The sequence below is a fragment of the Suricata suricatta genome, chromosome 1, assembly GCF_006229205.1.
Source record: "Suricata suricatta isolate VVHF042 chromosome 1, meerkat_22Aug2017_6uvM2_HiC, whole genome shotgun sequence".
In the NCBI taxonomy this organism is placed as follows: Eukaryota; Metazoa; Chordata; class Mammalia; order Carnivora; family Herpestidae; genus Suricata; species Suricata suricatta.
This window is the reverse complement of record NC_043700.1, coordinates 137,314,579-137,332,510: the sequence shown is the minus strand read 5'-3', so window position 1 is coordinate 137,332,510 and position 17,932 is coordinate 137,314,579. Positions and strand designations below refer to the sequence as shown.

The following is a 17,932-nucleotide window of genomic DNA, read 5'->3' as shown; positions in this document are numbered from 1 at the left end:
AGGGTGTCTTCAATACCACTTGAGGAGAATCACTCAGGAGAATTATGAAGGGCAATGGTAGCAACCTTTGTGTTACATGTAGGTTCCCTCTCCATTACATTTTTTTGCACAGCCTGTGAAGTAAGCCTTCCCAGGAGTGTCCTCTGCAGTTTCTGTGGCGATAGGAGAAAGAGGCTAAGGAAGGGTGGAGGGCCAGAACCACCCCTTTCTGGCCTCGACAACACCTCCTACTCCACCTTCAAAGCTCTACTAATTCCCAAATTTGGGGTGGAGTCGCACAGTGAGATTAGACTCACTTCCCATTCCTTTTTTGACCCCTCACTCCTCAATGATGAAACAACTCTTAAGTGATGTTGGGCAAGTAAGTGGTAAGCACCTGATAAGTATTTTCTGTCTCGAAACCTTGATGTAGAACCCAAAGGGCGTAATTTAAATATTATTTATTGGCTTGAAAACAGGAAACACTGCTTCCAGAAGTATCTCTCTTATTTACTCCTACAAAGTAATTAACTCATTAAGAGACTATAGCTAAATAATTTGATTAGACAGACCTTTATTCCATTAGAATATAGGCTCCAGGGGGTAAAAATTGTGTCTCTTTGGTTCATTGTGTTTTATGAATCTTTAGAACAGTACCAGGCACATGGAGGATGCACAGGAAATATTTACTGAATGAATAAATGAGTGAATTTTCAAGGGCCTTATATTTGTGTTCAGAGTGTGGACTTTAACCTATGAGCATAAAACTTTGCCTGAAATTTCTAATTTTTCAAGTCCTAAAAGGAAGACATTAATGAAAAACAAACATGAATCTTTTACTTCTAATTTATATTTGAAGACATAAAATACTAGATATGTAACAATGTAGATACAAAGATACTGACAAAGTTTTAATGATTTTAATTGTTTTTTCATTATGTATATATATACATATATATATATATATTTATTTATTTATTTATTTTGAGAGAGACAGAGAGAGAGTATGGATGGGGGAAGGGCAGGAGAGAGGGAGAGAATCCTAAGCAGGCTGCATGTGTCAGCCCAGAGCCCAATGCAGGGCTCAAACTCACAAGCCGTGAGATCATGACCTGAGCCGAGATCAAGAGTCCTACGCATAATTGACTGAATTACCAAGGCTCCCCTCGTTATATTTGTAAAGGATGAATGTCAGAGGTTGTAGAAGGATCCTTATGGTGGTCTGCTCTAATTTTTCCTAGGTGTCCACTGATTTTGTCTAGGTTTTCATCTGTAAATCAGGGGTAATAGTCATTTATTCAGCCAATATTTATTGAGTCCCTCCTGTTCCCGGGCACTATTCTTTGTGCTAGGAATACAGTAGAGAGAAGAAATGACAAAAATATCTGTCCTTGTGGAGTAGCAGGAGAGACAGACAATGAAAAAATAAACATAATAAATATGCATTTATATTAATTAGAAGTTGATGTGCTATGAGACAAAAAAAAAGTAGAGCATGGTAATGAGGATTGAGATGTTGGGAGAAAGATTGTATTTTTGCTTTTCAACATTTTATTATGAAAAATTTTCACACATACAGAGGAGTTAAAAGAATGGCACATGCATGCCCTGATGATCCCAACCTAGAGTCTGTAACTGTTACCATGTTGCTACTTTGTTTTGTCACATATCTATTCTATTTATTCATTCATCAATCCATCTTGTTTTTGAAGGCTTTAAAGGTAGGAACACACAAGGTATCCTAAAACTTCAGGATGCATATCATTCACTGCAGATCAATATTTGTTATATGAAATTTATATTGCATTGAAATGCACACACATAAGTGTACTATTTCATAAGTTTTGAAAAATGTGAACTCTCATGTAAATTTTACCCCTATGCGAATATAGAATTATTTTTTATCAATTGAGAGAGTTTTGTCATGTTCCTTCCCAGTCAACTCCTGTCCCTACCTACATCCTCACCCTCTGGCAGCCTCTCCCCTGGTGTTTTTCACATGCAGGAAGTGAATACCTTCCTTTGTAAAGTGCCTGCTTATAGACTTAGCTTGTTTTTAAAAACCGAGTTATTTATCTTTTAATGATTTAGTTTTGAGAGTTCTTCATACACCTGGATATGAGTTCTTTGTTGGTATGTGTTTTGCAGATATTTTCCCTCAGTCTTTAGCTTGGTATTTATTTTCTTAATGTTGTGTTTCAGGGGCATAAGATTTTGACTTTCCTGAAGTTTTGTTTTTTTCTTTTGTGTTTTATGCTATTGTATTCTAAGAAAACCTTTGCCTATACCTAGAACACAAATTAAAGTTTTCACCCGAAAACTACTCAGTTTTAGCTTCTCTATTTAGATTTATAACTCATTTGTAATTAATTTTTCTGTATGGTATGAACTAGGGTTTGTGGTTCACTTCCCTCTTTTACGGCTGTCAAGTTGTTCAAGAACTTCTTACTGAAAAGTGTTTACTTTCTCCATTGAATTGCTTTGGCATCTTTGTAAAAAATCACATGACTAATAAATGTGAATCTGAAGGTGGTCTCTTTATTCCGTGCCACTGATATATTTGTCTGTCCCTACCCCAGTACCACACTGTCCTGACTACTGCAGCTTTGCAGCAAGTCTTGAAGTCAGGGATTCCAAGTCCCCTAGCTGCATTCACTTTTAAGACTGCTTTGGATATTCCTGCGCATTGTCATATAAATGTAAAAGCAGTCAATCTTTACCACAGATTCTCATAGAACTGTGACTGAGATTACATTGAACGTACAGACCAATTGGGAAGGATCGACACCTTCACCCTAGCAACTCTTCCAGTCCATGAACATAACATACCGTCCACCTATTTAGGTCATCTGTCAGCAGTGTTTCTAGTTCTCGTTATAGAGCTCACCCTCGCATTTTAAGAATTTACTCCTCAGTGTTTTATGATTTATAAACTGTCGTAAGCAGTATTTTTGAAATTTCATTTTCAAATAGTTGCTGCTTGTGTACAGAAATATCATTGATTTTTTTGGTATCAGTTTTGACTTTGTCCTCTGTGGTCTTGCTAAATCCACCTAATTGGTTATTATGTTTTGTCATATTGTAAATTCTTTAGGATATTCTGCATAGATAACCACACCATCTGTGACTAGAGCATTTTAGGTTTTCTTTTCTAATCTTAGACCTTTTTTTTCCCCCCTTATATTATCACATTAGCTAGGAGCTCCAATAAAACATTAGATAGAAATAGTGGGAGTGGAGACCTTTGTGTTCTTTTCTTGGGGAGGAGAAAATCCATTATTTCATTGTTAAGTATAATGTTAGCTATAAGGTTTTCTTTGAAATGCCTATCTTACTGAGGACTTTAAGCTTTTTGTTTTGCCTTTGCTGAATCACAGCTGCAATTTCTGTTTCATTCTCTTAGCCTTGGATGGGCTTCTTGGGGTTTTCCTCCTGTGTTTGTTGTTCACGAGTCAGACATTTGAGCAAAATTTATAGATATAATTTGAGTCTCTGCTTTGTGGCTTTCTCCTTTTCTGAATATATCCCTTCAATTTTAAGATGCTCTGGTAGCCACAAACTTTGTGCTTTGATTCCTCAAGCAGGTAAGACTGCAGATTTCTGTCCAAATTCTAGCGGTCCTTTGAATTTTTTGAGTGGCATTCCTTTCTTTCAGATGCCCACTCTACTCCAAATAGTCTGCTTCCAGTGATTCTCCAGTGTTTTCCAGATAGCTCATTTTAAATAGTAGTTGTTTAAAAATTTTTGTTGAGGTATAATTGTATGAGTTTCAAGTACATAACAATGATTCGAGATGTGTGTGTATTGCAAAATGATCACCACAATAAGTCTGGTTAATGGCTGTCACCATACATAGTTACAAAATAGTTTTTTGTGTCATGAGAATTTCCAAGATCTATTCTTTTAGCTACTTTCAAATATGCAATACAATATTATTAACTATGATGACCATGTTGTATATTACACCAGTAAGATACAGTACATGATGGTGTACATTACAACTATAGATCATAGTTTTTTAATGTATGTTTTCCAGTTTACAGTTTTTGTCTATGAGAATACAAACTACTTCACCATCATCAGAAGTGGAACCATCTTTAAATAATGTGGTCAGAATAGTCCTTATAAATAACATTGAATTTATGGAGAGATTTGAAAGACGGGAGGGTTTTGGCCGAAGTGACTGATTTGAAGTCCCCAGGCAGACATAATAACTATAGCCAATGTGGGAAATGCCTGATATATTTGAAGAACATCAAGAAGAGCAGAGTGATGCCAAAAGAATAAGATAAGGGAAAAGTGACAAGTATGAGATCGGATAGATAACTAAGAGTTTTGGAGCAGTACACATTGTGTGGGGTCTTGGAAGGAAGACTCCTGTGATGTGATGTGCATTTCAGAAGTGTAACCCTGTTGGTATTCTGTGAATAGATTGTATGGCTGCAAATGTAGAAGCAGGGAATTAATTAGAAGGCTGCTCTAAGAATTCACAGGCGAATTAACGGTCACTGAAACCAGACTAGTATCAGTGGATATGGAGAGACTAATAAAGTGCTAGAACATTATAAAGAAATAGTCAACAGATTTTCCAATGGAGTGGATGTTGAGTGTGAGTCAGAATGACTCCAGACGCCTTTGGCAAGCAGTACCGAAGGGTGGAATTGCTATCAATGGGATGGAGAAAGCTATGGTGAATTGGTTTAATAAGACAAGGTTTTTGCCCTTTAAAGCTCACATTCATAAGTAAGAGGGATAATTACTAACTAACATTATCAACTAACTGAACGAATGCACTAAGTACTTTTTCTTTGAAGTTTATTTCTTTAATTTGAAAGAGACAGAGCACATGCAAGCAGGGGAGGGGCAGAGAGAAAGGGAGAGACTCTCAGGCAGGCCTCTCACTGTCAGTGCAGAGCCTGATGTGGGGCTCCATATCAGGAACCATGAGATCATTACCTGAGCCAAAATCAGAGTGGAGCAATTGACTGACCAAGCCACTCAGGTGCCCCCGGTAGTAAGTAACTTTTTATAGCAGTTCTGTGGGAGAGCAGAGGAGGAAAATGTGTCATTTCAATTTGTGATGAAGGAACAGGCGGCAATCAATCATTGTGTGAGGAATGATTAGGGTGGGAAAGAATAGGGAGGAAGGAATTAGTTATGGAAGGGTCATCATGCATTTTATGAACAATAGCACAAAAATGCAAAAGTTAATGCTAAGGCTTGGGAATGGGACACTGCTTGGTGTGACTGGAGAAGGGGATGTCATGATGGAGGTTGGGAAAGGGTTGGAGTGCTTGGAGAGGAAGCTGTAGGAGAAAGATATGACCAGGTTGAGGAAGGTATTATTTACTATGCTAATGAACTTGCACTTACCCAACAAGCATTGAGACAGTAGAAGGAGATATTTTTAAATAGTAATGTAAAAATCCTTGGATGGAAAGTAAAACCAATAATTTGTTCTTTTTTTTCCCTATTCATTATCCAAAGGCAATTAAATGTTAACTACATATAAACTCATATACATATATGCACACACACACAACCAAACACACAGGCAGTTCCTGAGCTGTTCTATTGCAGTGTTATGGTTATAATTTGAGGACTCTATATTTCTGGCACAATCTAATGACCTCATGATTGTAAGTAGAGAGGAAACACAAAGTGAATAATGCCAGTTTTCCCATTCATTTGGGTAGGGTTTTTATTATTATAGTTTGTTTTCAACTTGGTTTCCATATAACACCCAGTGCTCATCCCAACAAGTGCCCTCCTCCATGCCCATCACCCATTTTCCCCTCTCCTCCACCCCCTATCAACCCTCAATTTGTTCTCAGTTTTTAAAAGTCTCTTACAGTTTGCCTCCCTCCCTCTCCTTAACTATTTTTCCCCCATGGTCCTCTGTTAAGTTTCTCCTGTTCCACATATGATTGAAAACATATGGTATCTGTCCTTATCTGCCTGACTTATTTCACTTAGCATAATACTCTGTTGCTACAAATGGTCAGATTTCATTCTTTCTCATTGCCATGTCCATGTAGTATTCCATGGTATATATAAATCACATCTTCTTGATCCATTTGTCAGTTGATGGACATTTAGGCTCTTTCATTTGGGTAGGATTTTAAGTGCTAGTTATTTGCCAACATATTCTATGGGTCAAAATATTCTATAACCATTGTGAAAAAATTGATGCGATTGAATCTCATGATTGTTTCTTCAAGTCATGGCTCCAAGGTTGAAGTTTTAGGGAACTTAAGGTAGCAGTCAGTCAAAAACATGAAATCTATTTATTTCCCTTACTACAAAAGAAAAGAAAATATTGGTTGTAAAATATATGATGCTTTTCTATACATTTTTAGGCATGTATTAGTTAACTTAGGAATAGTGTTGTATATGGAGGCCTAGAAGAAACAGTGCATTCCTTGGGTTTTGTTAGGGTTATCAAATGTCTTGATTAGAAGGGATATGGGGCCCCCTATGATTTTAATTTTTTTAAATATTTTTAATGTCTATTTATTTTTGAGAGAGAAAGAAGGAGACAGAGAGAGAGGAAGGGGCAGAAAAAGATGTAGACACGGAATCTGAAGTAGGCTCCAGGCTCCAAGCTGTCAGCACAGAGCCCCATGTGGGACTCAAACCCATGAGTTGTGAGATCATGACTGAGCTAAAGTCAGATGCTTAATCGACTGAGCTACCCAGACACCCCTGATTTGAATATTTTAATGGTATTTGAGATGATTGATATTTGCGACTTCTATATATAGAAGGAAGAATTGGTTTTAGGGTGAAATGATGTAGATTTTAATTCTAGATCCTCCTTTGAGTAGTGGTTCGACATTGGCTGAGTCTCAGAGTCTTTGAGCTTTGTCTTTAAATGGAGATAATAATACCTTTTCTATCTTAGTCCCCAGCAATTATGAATATCGAAAAGGAAATGGATGTGATAGTGACATAAATATTGTAAAGCACTATGTAAATGTAAGATATACTAATTTGTATAATTACCATTCACTATACATTACATAATAAAAGATACATCTTTTCTAGCAAAGGATATATATGAAATTTAATTCACTGCTAAGATAATAAAGTGTTATATAAAAATGTATGCATATATGCACGCATGGTGCACATATGGTATATGCATGTATGTACGTATACATGTGTGATGTGTATGCATGCACATATATATGATGTATGAATTGGTTTCCTTGATATTTATGATCTTAATTTTTAAAACTTACCCATATAGGTTCTTTTCCTTTTAGACTAAATAACCTCAGTGTTCACGTGCTCTCTATGTCACACCTTTGTATGTCTACACCTCGTTTTTTGGTTAAAGTTTATTTATTTATTTATTTTGAGAGAGAGAAAAAGAGCATGTGCACGCAAGCAGGGGAGGGGCAGAAATAGAGGGAGGGAGAGAATCCCAAGCAGGTTCTGTTCTGTCAGCACAGAGCCAGACACTGGGCTCAGTGGGGATCTCAATCTCACAAACCTTGAGATTATGACCTGAACTGAAATCGAGAATTGAATGCTTAACCGACTGAACCACCCATGTGCCCTACACATCTGTCTTTTAAACAACAGTTACTTAAGTAGCTTAAGAGAAAATTGTTCAGAAATGGTAGCCCGAGTTATCGGCTGACTTGAAGTTTAAGAAGTACGTAAGAGGACAGGCCCGTAGTCACCAGTCTCTAGTGTTGGCCACCAAATTCTCACATGCTTACATAGCTTCCTAAGAATTTTAGCAGCTGTGTGAGATAAATTATTTGTTACAACTTCAATGTTATTTTTAGTGAATGGAAGAGCACAGACCAGTAGATGGTGAAACTCAGTGTAATTCAGGCTTATTAGTAAGAGGATGGCTCTTAAAACCTACAAAAGAGCCCTTGTTGAGTTCTTTCAATCAATGGCTAGTCCATGCATATATTAGCCAGTTGTAAACTTAGAAATGCACTAATTTAGGCCCTAGCACTATAACAGAGACTTCAAATACAGTTGTGTTTCTTTTCATTTACTAGGCTTTTGATTCATCATAAAAAATATCAGGGGCACCTGGGTGGCTCAGTCAGTTAAGCATCTGACTTCGGCCCAGGTCACGATCTCACAGTTTGTGGGTTTGAGCCCCGTGTCGGGCTCTGTGCTGACAGCTCGGAGCCTGGAGCTTGCTTCCGATTCTGTGTGTGTCTCTCTTTCTGCCCTCCCCTGCTCATGATCTGTCTCTCTCTCTGTCTCTCAAAAATATATCAGTGTTAAAAAAATTAAAAAAATATATCAAAGGCATGGAGCTTCTGCATGAGTAGACAATGTCTTAGAAATGAATCATCAATATCATCCAGATTAAAAAAATAACCACCTATTTTTGTCCTTAAAGAGTAAATTAAACATGTGATTTTTAAAAAGTTTTACTAGAACCTATGTAATCATCTTCTAGTTTCAGAGAAAACAGTTGGAGACTTACTTGCTAGAACATTATAGAATAAATACAATTATTAGAAGTGAACAGCTGTTGATTAGAGAGACATTTCAAAGGCCCAAATTCCATATGGATATAATTCAAATTACGACTTTTATATATGTAAAGGACTTCAGTAGTTCAATGCTGGCAAACTGGATTTAAAGTAAGATGACAGTTGTAGCCCATTTCACATACAGAAGATCTAAGATACAAGGCATAACTCTTGGAAAGCAATTTGGACTTGGGCTTTGACAGTGTTTTTAAAATGTATATCTAAGTGGCATCCATTGTGTAATGAACAAAGAATGAACCTTTATTTCAGTATATTAGGCCCATGGGCTAATTGTCGGGTTTAGGGTAACCTAAGCTACTCTGTATAGAATAGTAAGAACCTTGTTACTTTTACTTATTACTTTTCAAAATGAGATGATGATTGGCATCTCCTATCTCTTTTGGTTAGTTTCTTACTCTTACTATGTTATTTCCCTTCCAAATGGAACTCCAAAATTGTATTTTGGATATCAATGTGCTAGTTTTTCAGAGAAAGGAGGTGTGTGTGTGTGTGTGTGTGTGTGTGTGTGTGTGTGTTTGTATATGTGTGTGATTTGTTTTTTGTTGTCATTTGGGAGGAAGTTAGGCACTCATGATGTTACGATTATTTTAAAACCAACAAAGCCCTTTTAATCTGTAATGCTAGAAATATTTAATAGAGCCTATTGTGTAAATGTTTTGTATGGGAAAAACATAGATTTAAGCAGTAGGCAAGTAAATTTATTGAGGCAAAGACTTAGGGCCTGGCTGTTTCCAGATCTCATTGGTAGTGTTTTGAAATAAAACTTGTGAAATCCACGATTTTCCCCCTGCAGCAGGCCAGCTGCTTCTGGCCCTGTAATCATGTACCCTTGTATGGTTGGTTAATTATAACCATCAGTCCAGAGCATTTTGGCTTACTGTTTTGGTAAGAAAAAGGAATCGAGTAACACTTTTACACCTTTCCTGATACTGAATCATAATATAGGTCTTCAGATTTCATTTTCCAGACCTCCAAATAATTGGCCATTTTAAAATTAAAACCAATTTTATTTGCTTTTCAGACCATGTGGACGAGCGAACAGTATGCAATGGAATTGCCCCTGAAAAAGATGTAGATGGATTTCATGTTATCAATATTGGAAGACTGTGCCTTGATCAGCATTCGCTCATTCCTGCTACTGCCAGCGCTGTTTGGGAAATAATCAAAAGAACAGGTTGGTAACTTGCGGTCTACAGGACATGCGTGCTACATGCCAAACCGAACATGTGTACCTTGCCTTGATGGAAACCTCTTAGTCCTAACTAGTAAAAGAAAATGATCAGCCATAAAGCTTCAGTGTATAGAAACTTATAAAATGACAAAAGTCAGAAAATAATCTAAAATAAATAAAATGAGAAATGTGTGCCAGGTTATAGGCAACTGTTGTTGCCTCTTGTGGGGCATGAATTTTTCATCTAGCAGGTTTGACGCCCTACTTTTAAATCATAAACATGTATTTTGATGTATACTTCCTGAAATTAATTCAATTTTTCTTTACCTTAAGAAACAAAATGTGATGAACCATCTCTGAGGTCCTAGGTTTTTACTATAAACATTTACATTTGAATTTGCGCTCCAAATACAGCAATATTCTCTTGGGCCCTTGAGGAGGATAGAGTATCTGCCTCCATGTTAATCAACTCCAAATTGCCTTTATGTTTGTAATTGCCCCACCTCCGTCACTGTCCCTTCCATTTCTGACAGCATCTTCTCCTTTCTAACTTGCTGTTTTCTAACTAAAGGAGAAAATTTCCAAGGGAAAGTAGATCCTAGAACCATCGTCTCAGGACATGAGTACCTTTGAAAACTTTAATTCTAACGTCTTCATTTCACTTAGGAAGAAACCACACCCGAAGGAGGTAGAGTGCATTTTATCTGCAGGTTTTGTCTTCCATACCTTTCTGAGTTCTGCAAGTTCAGCACCTCTCTCCTATGGGGTAAAGCACATGAACTTTGTAAAAAATACACTTTTTCCCCCACTTCATTTTGTTCCAGATTCACTGAAAGTTTGATTGCCAATTAAGCTGGACATTGTGGTACTTTGCTTACTTTATAATTAGTAGTTAAAAGAGCATAAGTCTTTGCATGTCTAAATCTTCACATGAATCTCTGTGTTCAAAAGTAATTTAATGGCAACTTGAAAATGTAGTTTTTTAATGAGGACAATTATAGAGGAAATGACAAATCTGAGAAGCATAAAAAGAATATTTATAAATAATGAATGTGGGCACATTACAGACAAGCCACACAGTAATTCAAATTTAATTAGAAGCTTTTAAAGAATGTTTCAGTTGGCTGTTCACATGTTTAATTTGCTTCTTGTTGTTGATTCCTCCTTTAAATCAAACTCTGTGTTTTAAGGGATTGAAACATTTGGGAAAAATGTGGTTGTAGCTGGAAGATCCAAGAATGTAGGGATGCCCATTGCCATGCTTTTACACACTGACGGAGAGCACGAGCGGCCGGGAGGTAGGTAGGACCTTGGAGAGTCCATGTACTCTTACAATTTTCTTCATTCTCAAAATCATCAAGTAAGGATGTTTGAAAATGTGACTTGGTGTATTTGTGGGTTTATGCAAATAAACACTCACCTTATTCCTCATCCAGTGACATGAGCACCTTGAAAGTGAATGAAAGAATTGCTGGAAAAATATGGCCCCTTGTTTCCTATTACTACTATTATTTTGGCCTTATATACTTTCTTTGAATAACTGATAATATAAGCATTAGGAAAAGTGGAAAGCCACTAAATACAGAACAATCCCATACTGATAGCCTTCTGCATGCACACACACACATGCACACACTCACACACGCACACACGCGCACACACGCACCCACCCAGTCTGCGTCTTCAGAGTTCAATGTATAAATATACAGATTTCTTATCATTGTTAACCTTGGTGAGGTCTAGTTTCTTGACCTTAAATTTTTAAATATTTCTGTTAGGATTTTTGTTGACATAAGGCACATGAAATAATTTCTTAAGCCACAATGCCCTATGGAAAAAGAAGCCCAGTGATATCATATCATTTATCTAAAATGATGATGGATGAGACTTTTGAATATTACTTTTCCTCTCTGGACCTAAGCATTTAAATATTGCCACAAGTCAAAATGTGTCTAGGAATCATAGTAAGTTAGGGCTTGATAATGACTCCAGGTAACTTTAAAAAGCCTTGGTTTCAAGAAACTCTTGGAAAGACCACATCTAGGAGTGTGAACACAGTTTTTGTGGCAAACACCTATAATTCTAGTGTTACTGTTCACTTCTAACTTAATCTGCTAGTGCTTATCTATCTGTCCCTTAGGGGACAATAATGATTCATGTTGACCTTTATGCAATTGTTTCTATGTTAACTAACCAAAGTTTTTACCGAGATATACCATTTTTGTCGGAAAATTTTGACTCTGTCAGTACGCAGTTTTTTTCTTCCTTTTATTTTTTCTTAATAGTTTATTGTCAGTTTGGTTTCCATATAACACCCATTGCTCTTGCCCACAAGTGCCCTCCTCCATGACCATCACCCTGCCCCCTGTTTCCTTTCCCCCTCCCCCTTCAGCCCTCAGTTTGTTTTTAGCATTCCATTCTCTCATGCTTTCCTCTCTCATCAATAACAATAATCTGCATGATGTTGCTCCATGACATACCTGGTACTTTCTGATAAACTGTCTTATTTCATTGTCAGTAATTTGGCATATATTAATAGTATTTGCATTCTTCAACTAAAAGAAATGAGCTTTAGAGACTTCAGGTGGCCTCCCCAAGGCCACTCAGAAAGTGGTGAATCCGGAGCAGGGAGCTGGGAGCTGGGTGCTGATTGTGTTTGGGAGGATAGACTTGGAGTTAGACCCCTCACCTGCCACACTCCGTGTCCTTGGACGAGACATTTAATCCACGCAAGTCTCCACTTCCCACATCTGTAAAGTGCAAATAATATTAATATCTCCTTCACTGGGTTATTGTGAATTTTAGATGAGATAAGAAGGTAAGCTCTAATTACATTGCCTGACATAGTAAATTAAGGAAGTGCTTGGTCCATGTGGACTGTGACTATTAATACCATTTCCATTACATGCTTACTTTAATCATCTATGACCATGCTAACTACAGAGTTTAGAGTAATATGATCCAAGGTTAATGATGTGTTTTTCACTTTCATTTGAAAGTCTTTCCGGTGGGATTTATGTTTGCTTTTTTTTTCTTTTTGGATCAAATCTAGTCTTTGTTGTAACAATCTGCATAAACATGGAATTTATAAAGTCTATAAAGTACTTGATTAGAAATATGATATCAAAATACTCCAAATCATATATTTTATTGCACTTTTTCTATTAGATATCAATATATTATGTGCTGCTTTCTGGTTAAATTTGAATTTGAATTATTTATTTGTCTATAAAAATGAGTCTACAAATATCAATTTAACCCTTCTTTATGCGATTTTAAATTAGACATCAGTATGTCATAATACATACTAACTTTATAAATATTTTATACTTTGTGTTTTAAAATATTCTCACTTGGAAACTTAACAGAGGACCATGAGGGAGTGGAAGGGGGAAAAATAGTTGGGGAGAGGAGGGAGGCAAACCATGAGAGACTCTTGAATACTGAGAACAAACTGAGGGCTGGTGGGGATGGGGGGAGGGGAAGGGGGTGATGGGCATGGAGGCAGGCACTTGTTGGGATGAGCACTGGGTGTCATGTGGAAACCAACTTGACAATAAACTATAAAAGAAAAATAAAGAAATAAATAAGATAACCTCATTTGCATACGTGTTAAAAATTGAATAAAAGTGGAACTAGTTATAATACTGGTTACTTACAAGCCAGGTAGTTAAGTTTACATTTCTCATAGCAGCACCTAGGTGCCGTTATAATTATAGAATCTAAAAAGTAATAAATTATATTAAAAATGATGTTGGGCAGTTTGCCACCTGGGTGTTGTTTAATCTCATGCATATTTAATAGGAGTGTGGTGACATATGTGATTAATATCATGAATTGTTGAGAGCTGCTTACTGAAGATGTGGAGTCTGTGGGAAAGTTAATATTTCAAACGTCCCTGTCTGTTAGAGCAGTAATTATGCGTGGTGACTACAAGTGCATTGTTAGCTAATGGAGATAATGAAGGGGGATTAACTCAGCAAATTCATATCTATAGAGCTGTTCTGATGACACTCACAGTGTTCAGCATTCACCTCACACTGTATTTCTTTGCCAGAAGAGATTCAGAACCCTAATGATTCATTTGTGTCTTAAAGCCAAAGATAATTGTACTAGAAGAAAAATGGCCATACTATAACTTGACTTGATGAATATGTGTCTACTCTTGGCTGGCTTTTAGTCTGGATCATTTAGGATGTAAATCCCAATGGTTTGGTGAGACAGAACTTCTTTTAATTCCTCAAGGGCTTGGAATATTTAGACGGAGAAGGGCTTGGAATATTTAGTTAGTGAATGGCTTGGAATATTTAGATGGAGAAAGACTTGGAAAATTAGGTGGGGAATGCACTAAAATCTCGGGGTGGAGGGTAGTGCTGATGCTCAACACAGCAAGATGCTGCAAGGACATGACCTTCTGCTGAGGACATGTCATCACAAAAGACATGGCATTTGCGCCCCTCTGTAGCTTATAGAGTGGGTGAGAGATGGTTCCTGTCCTTCAGGAGCTTATAGTCTAAGTGCTAAATGGGGATGTAGATACAGAGCTGCATGATACACAGGTATGGGTGTTTTAAACTGTAAATATTCAAGGGCATAAAATAAAATTTAGCATCTCTAAGCAAGCATTCCCTGTGCTTGGGAAATCCTCTGGTTAACTGAAGGGGCATAAAGATATTGACAGTGGAGAATCTGTTCTCATGAACTCCACTACTTAGAAGTGCCATTGCGGCCACCTGTAGGTCACTGCATGTTCTTCTAACTTCTTTGTATACAGTAGCCCATCCCGCTTCACCTTCTTTCAGAATGAAAGCGGATTACTCCATTAGTCTCAGTCCAACGTCTTTAATTTTAGCTTTACTGTGAGGAAGCGAGAGAGAAGTTCTTCAGTTTCTCTAAGACAGAAACTCCTTCAAGATACCAAAGCACCATAGTGACCAGGTCTTAAGATGATTCACTTGTTGCCAAAGGAATACAGGATTGGATCTTATTTCAAAAATTTCTCAAGTAAATTTCTTTCTGCATATTTTATATTCTTATGTAGGACCTCTTGTCTGAACAGATACCCCTACATGGCCACAACAGGGACTTACACGCTTCTCCTTTCACTAAAAGGTTGTCGTATCACTGCTGGCCCCGCAGTTATTCAGGGCCCTTTTCAAAGGGCATTTTGAAAGGGTCAGCCACAGGCTGATTCCGCTTAGAGTCCTGTGGGCCCAGGGATCTTCTTGACTTCACTTAGGCAATATGCATTCAGTTCTCAATTCCCTGTGAGACACTGGGGAACAGTGGCAGAAAAGACTCAGTTCTCTTGTTTCTGGAAGAGGACAGTCTGCATCTTTAGGACTCCTCTTTAGACACTGTTGTCTCAAAGCTCTGCTTCTGCATTGGTGTTCAGCGTTTGCACTCAGGCTGCCCTAGTGCAGCAACTTTCTGTGCGTTGGATAATTGTTATGCAAGGCGCCTCCCACCTAAGTGGAAAACCACAAGACATTTTGCCAAGAGAATGCCCTTCCTTTGTGAAAAGTGCGTCGCGTTGTGAGAACGAATGTTTTGGCCAGGCTGGGAGCGTTATCTCTCACCTCCGGGCGTGCTTGCAGGCGGTCATATAGGAGTGGACGTTCTAGGCGGTGCAGCGCACTGTGAGTGGTGCGTGTGATTCAGCTCACTCCGGTGCCAGGCTGGGCACTCCCGCGTTTCCAAGAGAGGAGCCAAATAGGAACGCCTAGGAATGCAGGAGTCATACTCTGTATGGGACCGAGACTCTAAGTCTTGTTGGCAGCAGAGTGGAGCCAGGCGCTATCTCCACGGAATGAACCATTGTCAAACTGGGGCAGGGAGAATGGCAGGCCTTCCAGTCTCTGTTCCTCCCGTCCCACTACCCCGACGTTAGAAGCATCCATGATAAGGTATTGGAGATATTATGCCTTGTGTTCCTTCTGTGTTGTGTAGACTTTACTGAATTCCAATGTTGTGTTTGAACAGTGGAAAGCAATAGAAAACAAGATGCTTGTTCTAGTCTCCTTTTCTTCTTCTATTTTTAAATTTCTTTTAATGTTTTATTTATTTTTGAGAGAGAGTCAGCGTGAGTAAGGGAGGATCAGAGAGAGAGGGAGACACAGAATCCGAAGACAGGCCCCAGGCTCTGAGCTAGCGGTCAGCACAGAGCCCGACGCAGGGCTCAAATCCAGGAACAGTGAGATCATGACCTGAGCCGGAGTCCTACACTTAAACGACTGAACCACTCAGCCGCCCCTCTTCTTCTTTAGAATTTAGAATTGGGGGGAGAGAGATAGAAACAGAGAGAGTGAGTGTGAGGGGGGAGGGGCAGAGAGAGAAAAGGAGAGAGAGAATCCCAAGCAGGCTCCAGTTGTCAGCTTAAACCTCGTCGTGGCGCTCAATCTTATGAACCGTGAGATTGTGACCTGCGCCAAAATCAGGAGTTGATGCTTAATCCACTTAACCACCCCAGCAACCCCTAGTCTCCTTTTCTAAGCTGAATAATAAGAGTACTGTTTCATTTTTAATATCTCCTATTCAGCCAGCTCTTATCTGGAAAGCACTTTACTTGGAAAATATCATGTATTCTCTTAAAAAACAATTTTTTAAATGTTTATTCATTTTTGAGAGACAGAGAAAGACAGTGTGAGCAGAGGAGGGACAGAGAGAGAGGGAGACACAGAATCTGAAGCAGGCTCTAGGCTCTGAGCTGTCAGCACAGAGCCCAATACAGGACTCGAACTCAAGAACCAGGAGATGATGACCTGAACCAGAGTCAGGGGCTTAACCAGGCGCCCCTGGATAATATCATGTATTCTTATATCAGACAGCTGGTACCATCATACTCTTGCAACTAACATGAAATTTTATTTATTTATTTATTTAATTTCTTTGGGGGGGGAGAAATTAAGGGGTAGAATTCTTTTTTTTTTATAATGTTTGTTTTATTTTTGAGACAGAGAGAGAGACAGAGTGTGAGTGGGGGAGGGGCAGAGACTGAGGGAGACACAGAATCTCAAGCAGGCTCCAGGCTCTGAGCTGTCAGCACAGAGCGCAGTGTGGGGTTTGAACCCACGGACCATGAGATCATGACCTGAGCTGGAGTCAGATGCTTCGCCCCCTGAGCCACCCAGGTGCCCCTAAACATTATGTAAAATGTAAAGTGATGTCCAAAACTTTCTCTTTCCCTTTCATTTTCTCTGTTTCTCCATGACCTCAGAGTACGAGGCATTTGTTTTATTACCAGCACAAAGCGTCCCTTTTCTAGCGTCTATAAGCCTGATGGTTCGGTCACTCACAAGGCTATTGCAGTCTGTTCCGCCCTGCCTTTCAAGCCATTTTTCCTGTCGCTGTCTTCCTGGGACCTGATGCTGAAGCTCCAGAGACCTACATGCTGATCCCTAAACATGCCAAATTATCCGTGCCTCCTTGGCCTTATATTGCCTTTTCCCTCTGCATGGAACACCATTTCCTACCACTCACATGGTTTCCTGCCCTTCCTCCCTTACAAGATGCGGCCCAAATCTTCTGACTGTTTGTGTGCTGTATATGCTGCCATCACAATACTGATCCTCTTGCATGTTGATTGTCTACCTATTCTCCTGTCCTACACACACATAGTAATCATGAACTTCTTTTTTTATTTTTAAAGTTTATTTATTTTGAGAGAGAGACAGAGAGAAAGAAAGACCATGTGCAAGAAGGGGAGGAGCAGAGAGAGAGGGAGGGAGAGAGGATCCCAAGCAGGCTCTGCATTGTCATCATGGAGCTTGATCTCAAAAACTGTGAGATTAAATGGCTGAAGGACCTGAATGTGAGACAGGAAACCATCAAAACCCTCGAGGAGAAAGTAGGGAAAAACCTCCTAGACCTCCACCGCAGCAATCTCCTACTTGACACATCCTCAAAGGCAAGGGAAATTAAAGCAAAACTGAACCCTTGGGACTTCATCAAGATAAAAAGCTTCTGCAAGGCAAAAGAAACAATCAAGAAAACTAATGGGCAACCGACAGAATGGGAAAAGATAGTTGCAAATGACATATCAGAAAAAGGGCTAATATCGAAAATGTACAAGGAACTCACCAAACTTCACACTCACAAAACAAATAATCCAGTGAAGAAATGGGCAGAAGATATGAACAGACACTTCTCCAAAGAGGACATCCAGATGGCCTACAGACACATAAAACGATGCTCAACATCACTCATCATCAGGGAAACACAAATCAAAACCACACTGAGATACCACCTC

The 17,932-nt window shown here is 38.7% G+C and overlaps 1 protein-coding gene across 2 annotated transcripts in view; it reads left to right on the top strand.

Annotated features, from left to right (window-relative positions):
• MTHFD2L (methylenetetrahydrofolate dehydrogenase (NADP+ dependent) 2 like) overlaps nt 1–17,932 on the top strand; it is a 122,602-nt gene that overhangs the window by 26,969 nt on the left and 77,701 nt on the right. For both annotated transcript variants that reach the window (XM_029944961.1, XM_029944968.1), the window contains exons 4-5: nt 9,535–9,687; nt 10,875–10,982. In XM_029944961.1, coding sequence (XP_029800821.1) covers nt 9,535–9,687; nt 10,875–10,982 — 261 coding nt within the window. The remainder of the gene's footprint in view (nt 1–9,534; nt 9,688–10,874; nt 10,983–17,932) is intronic.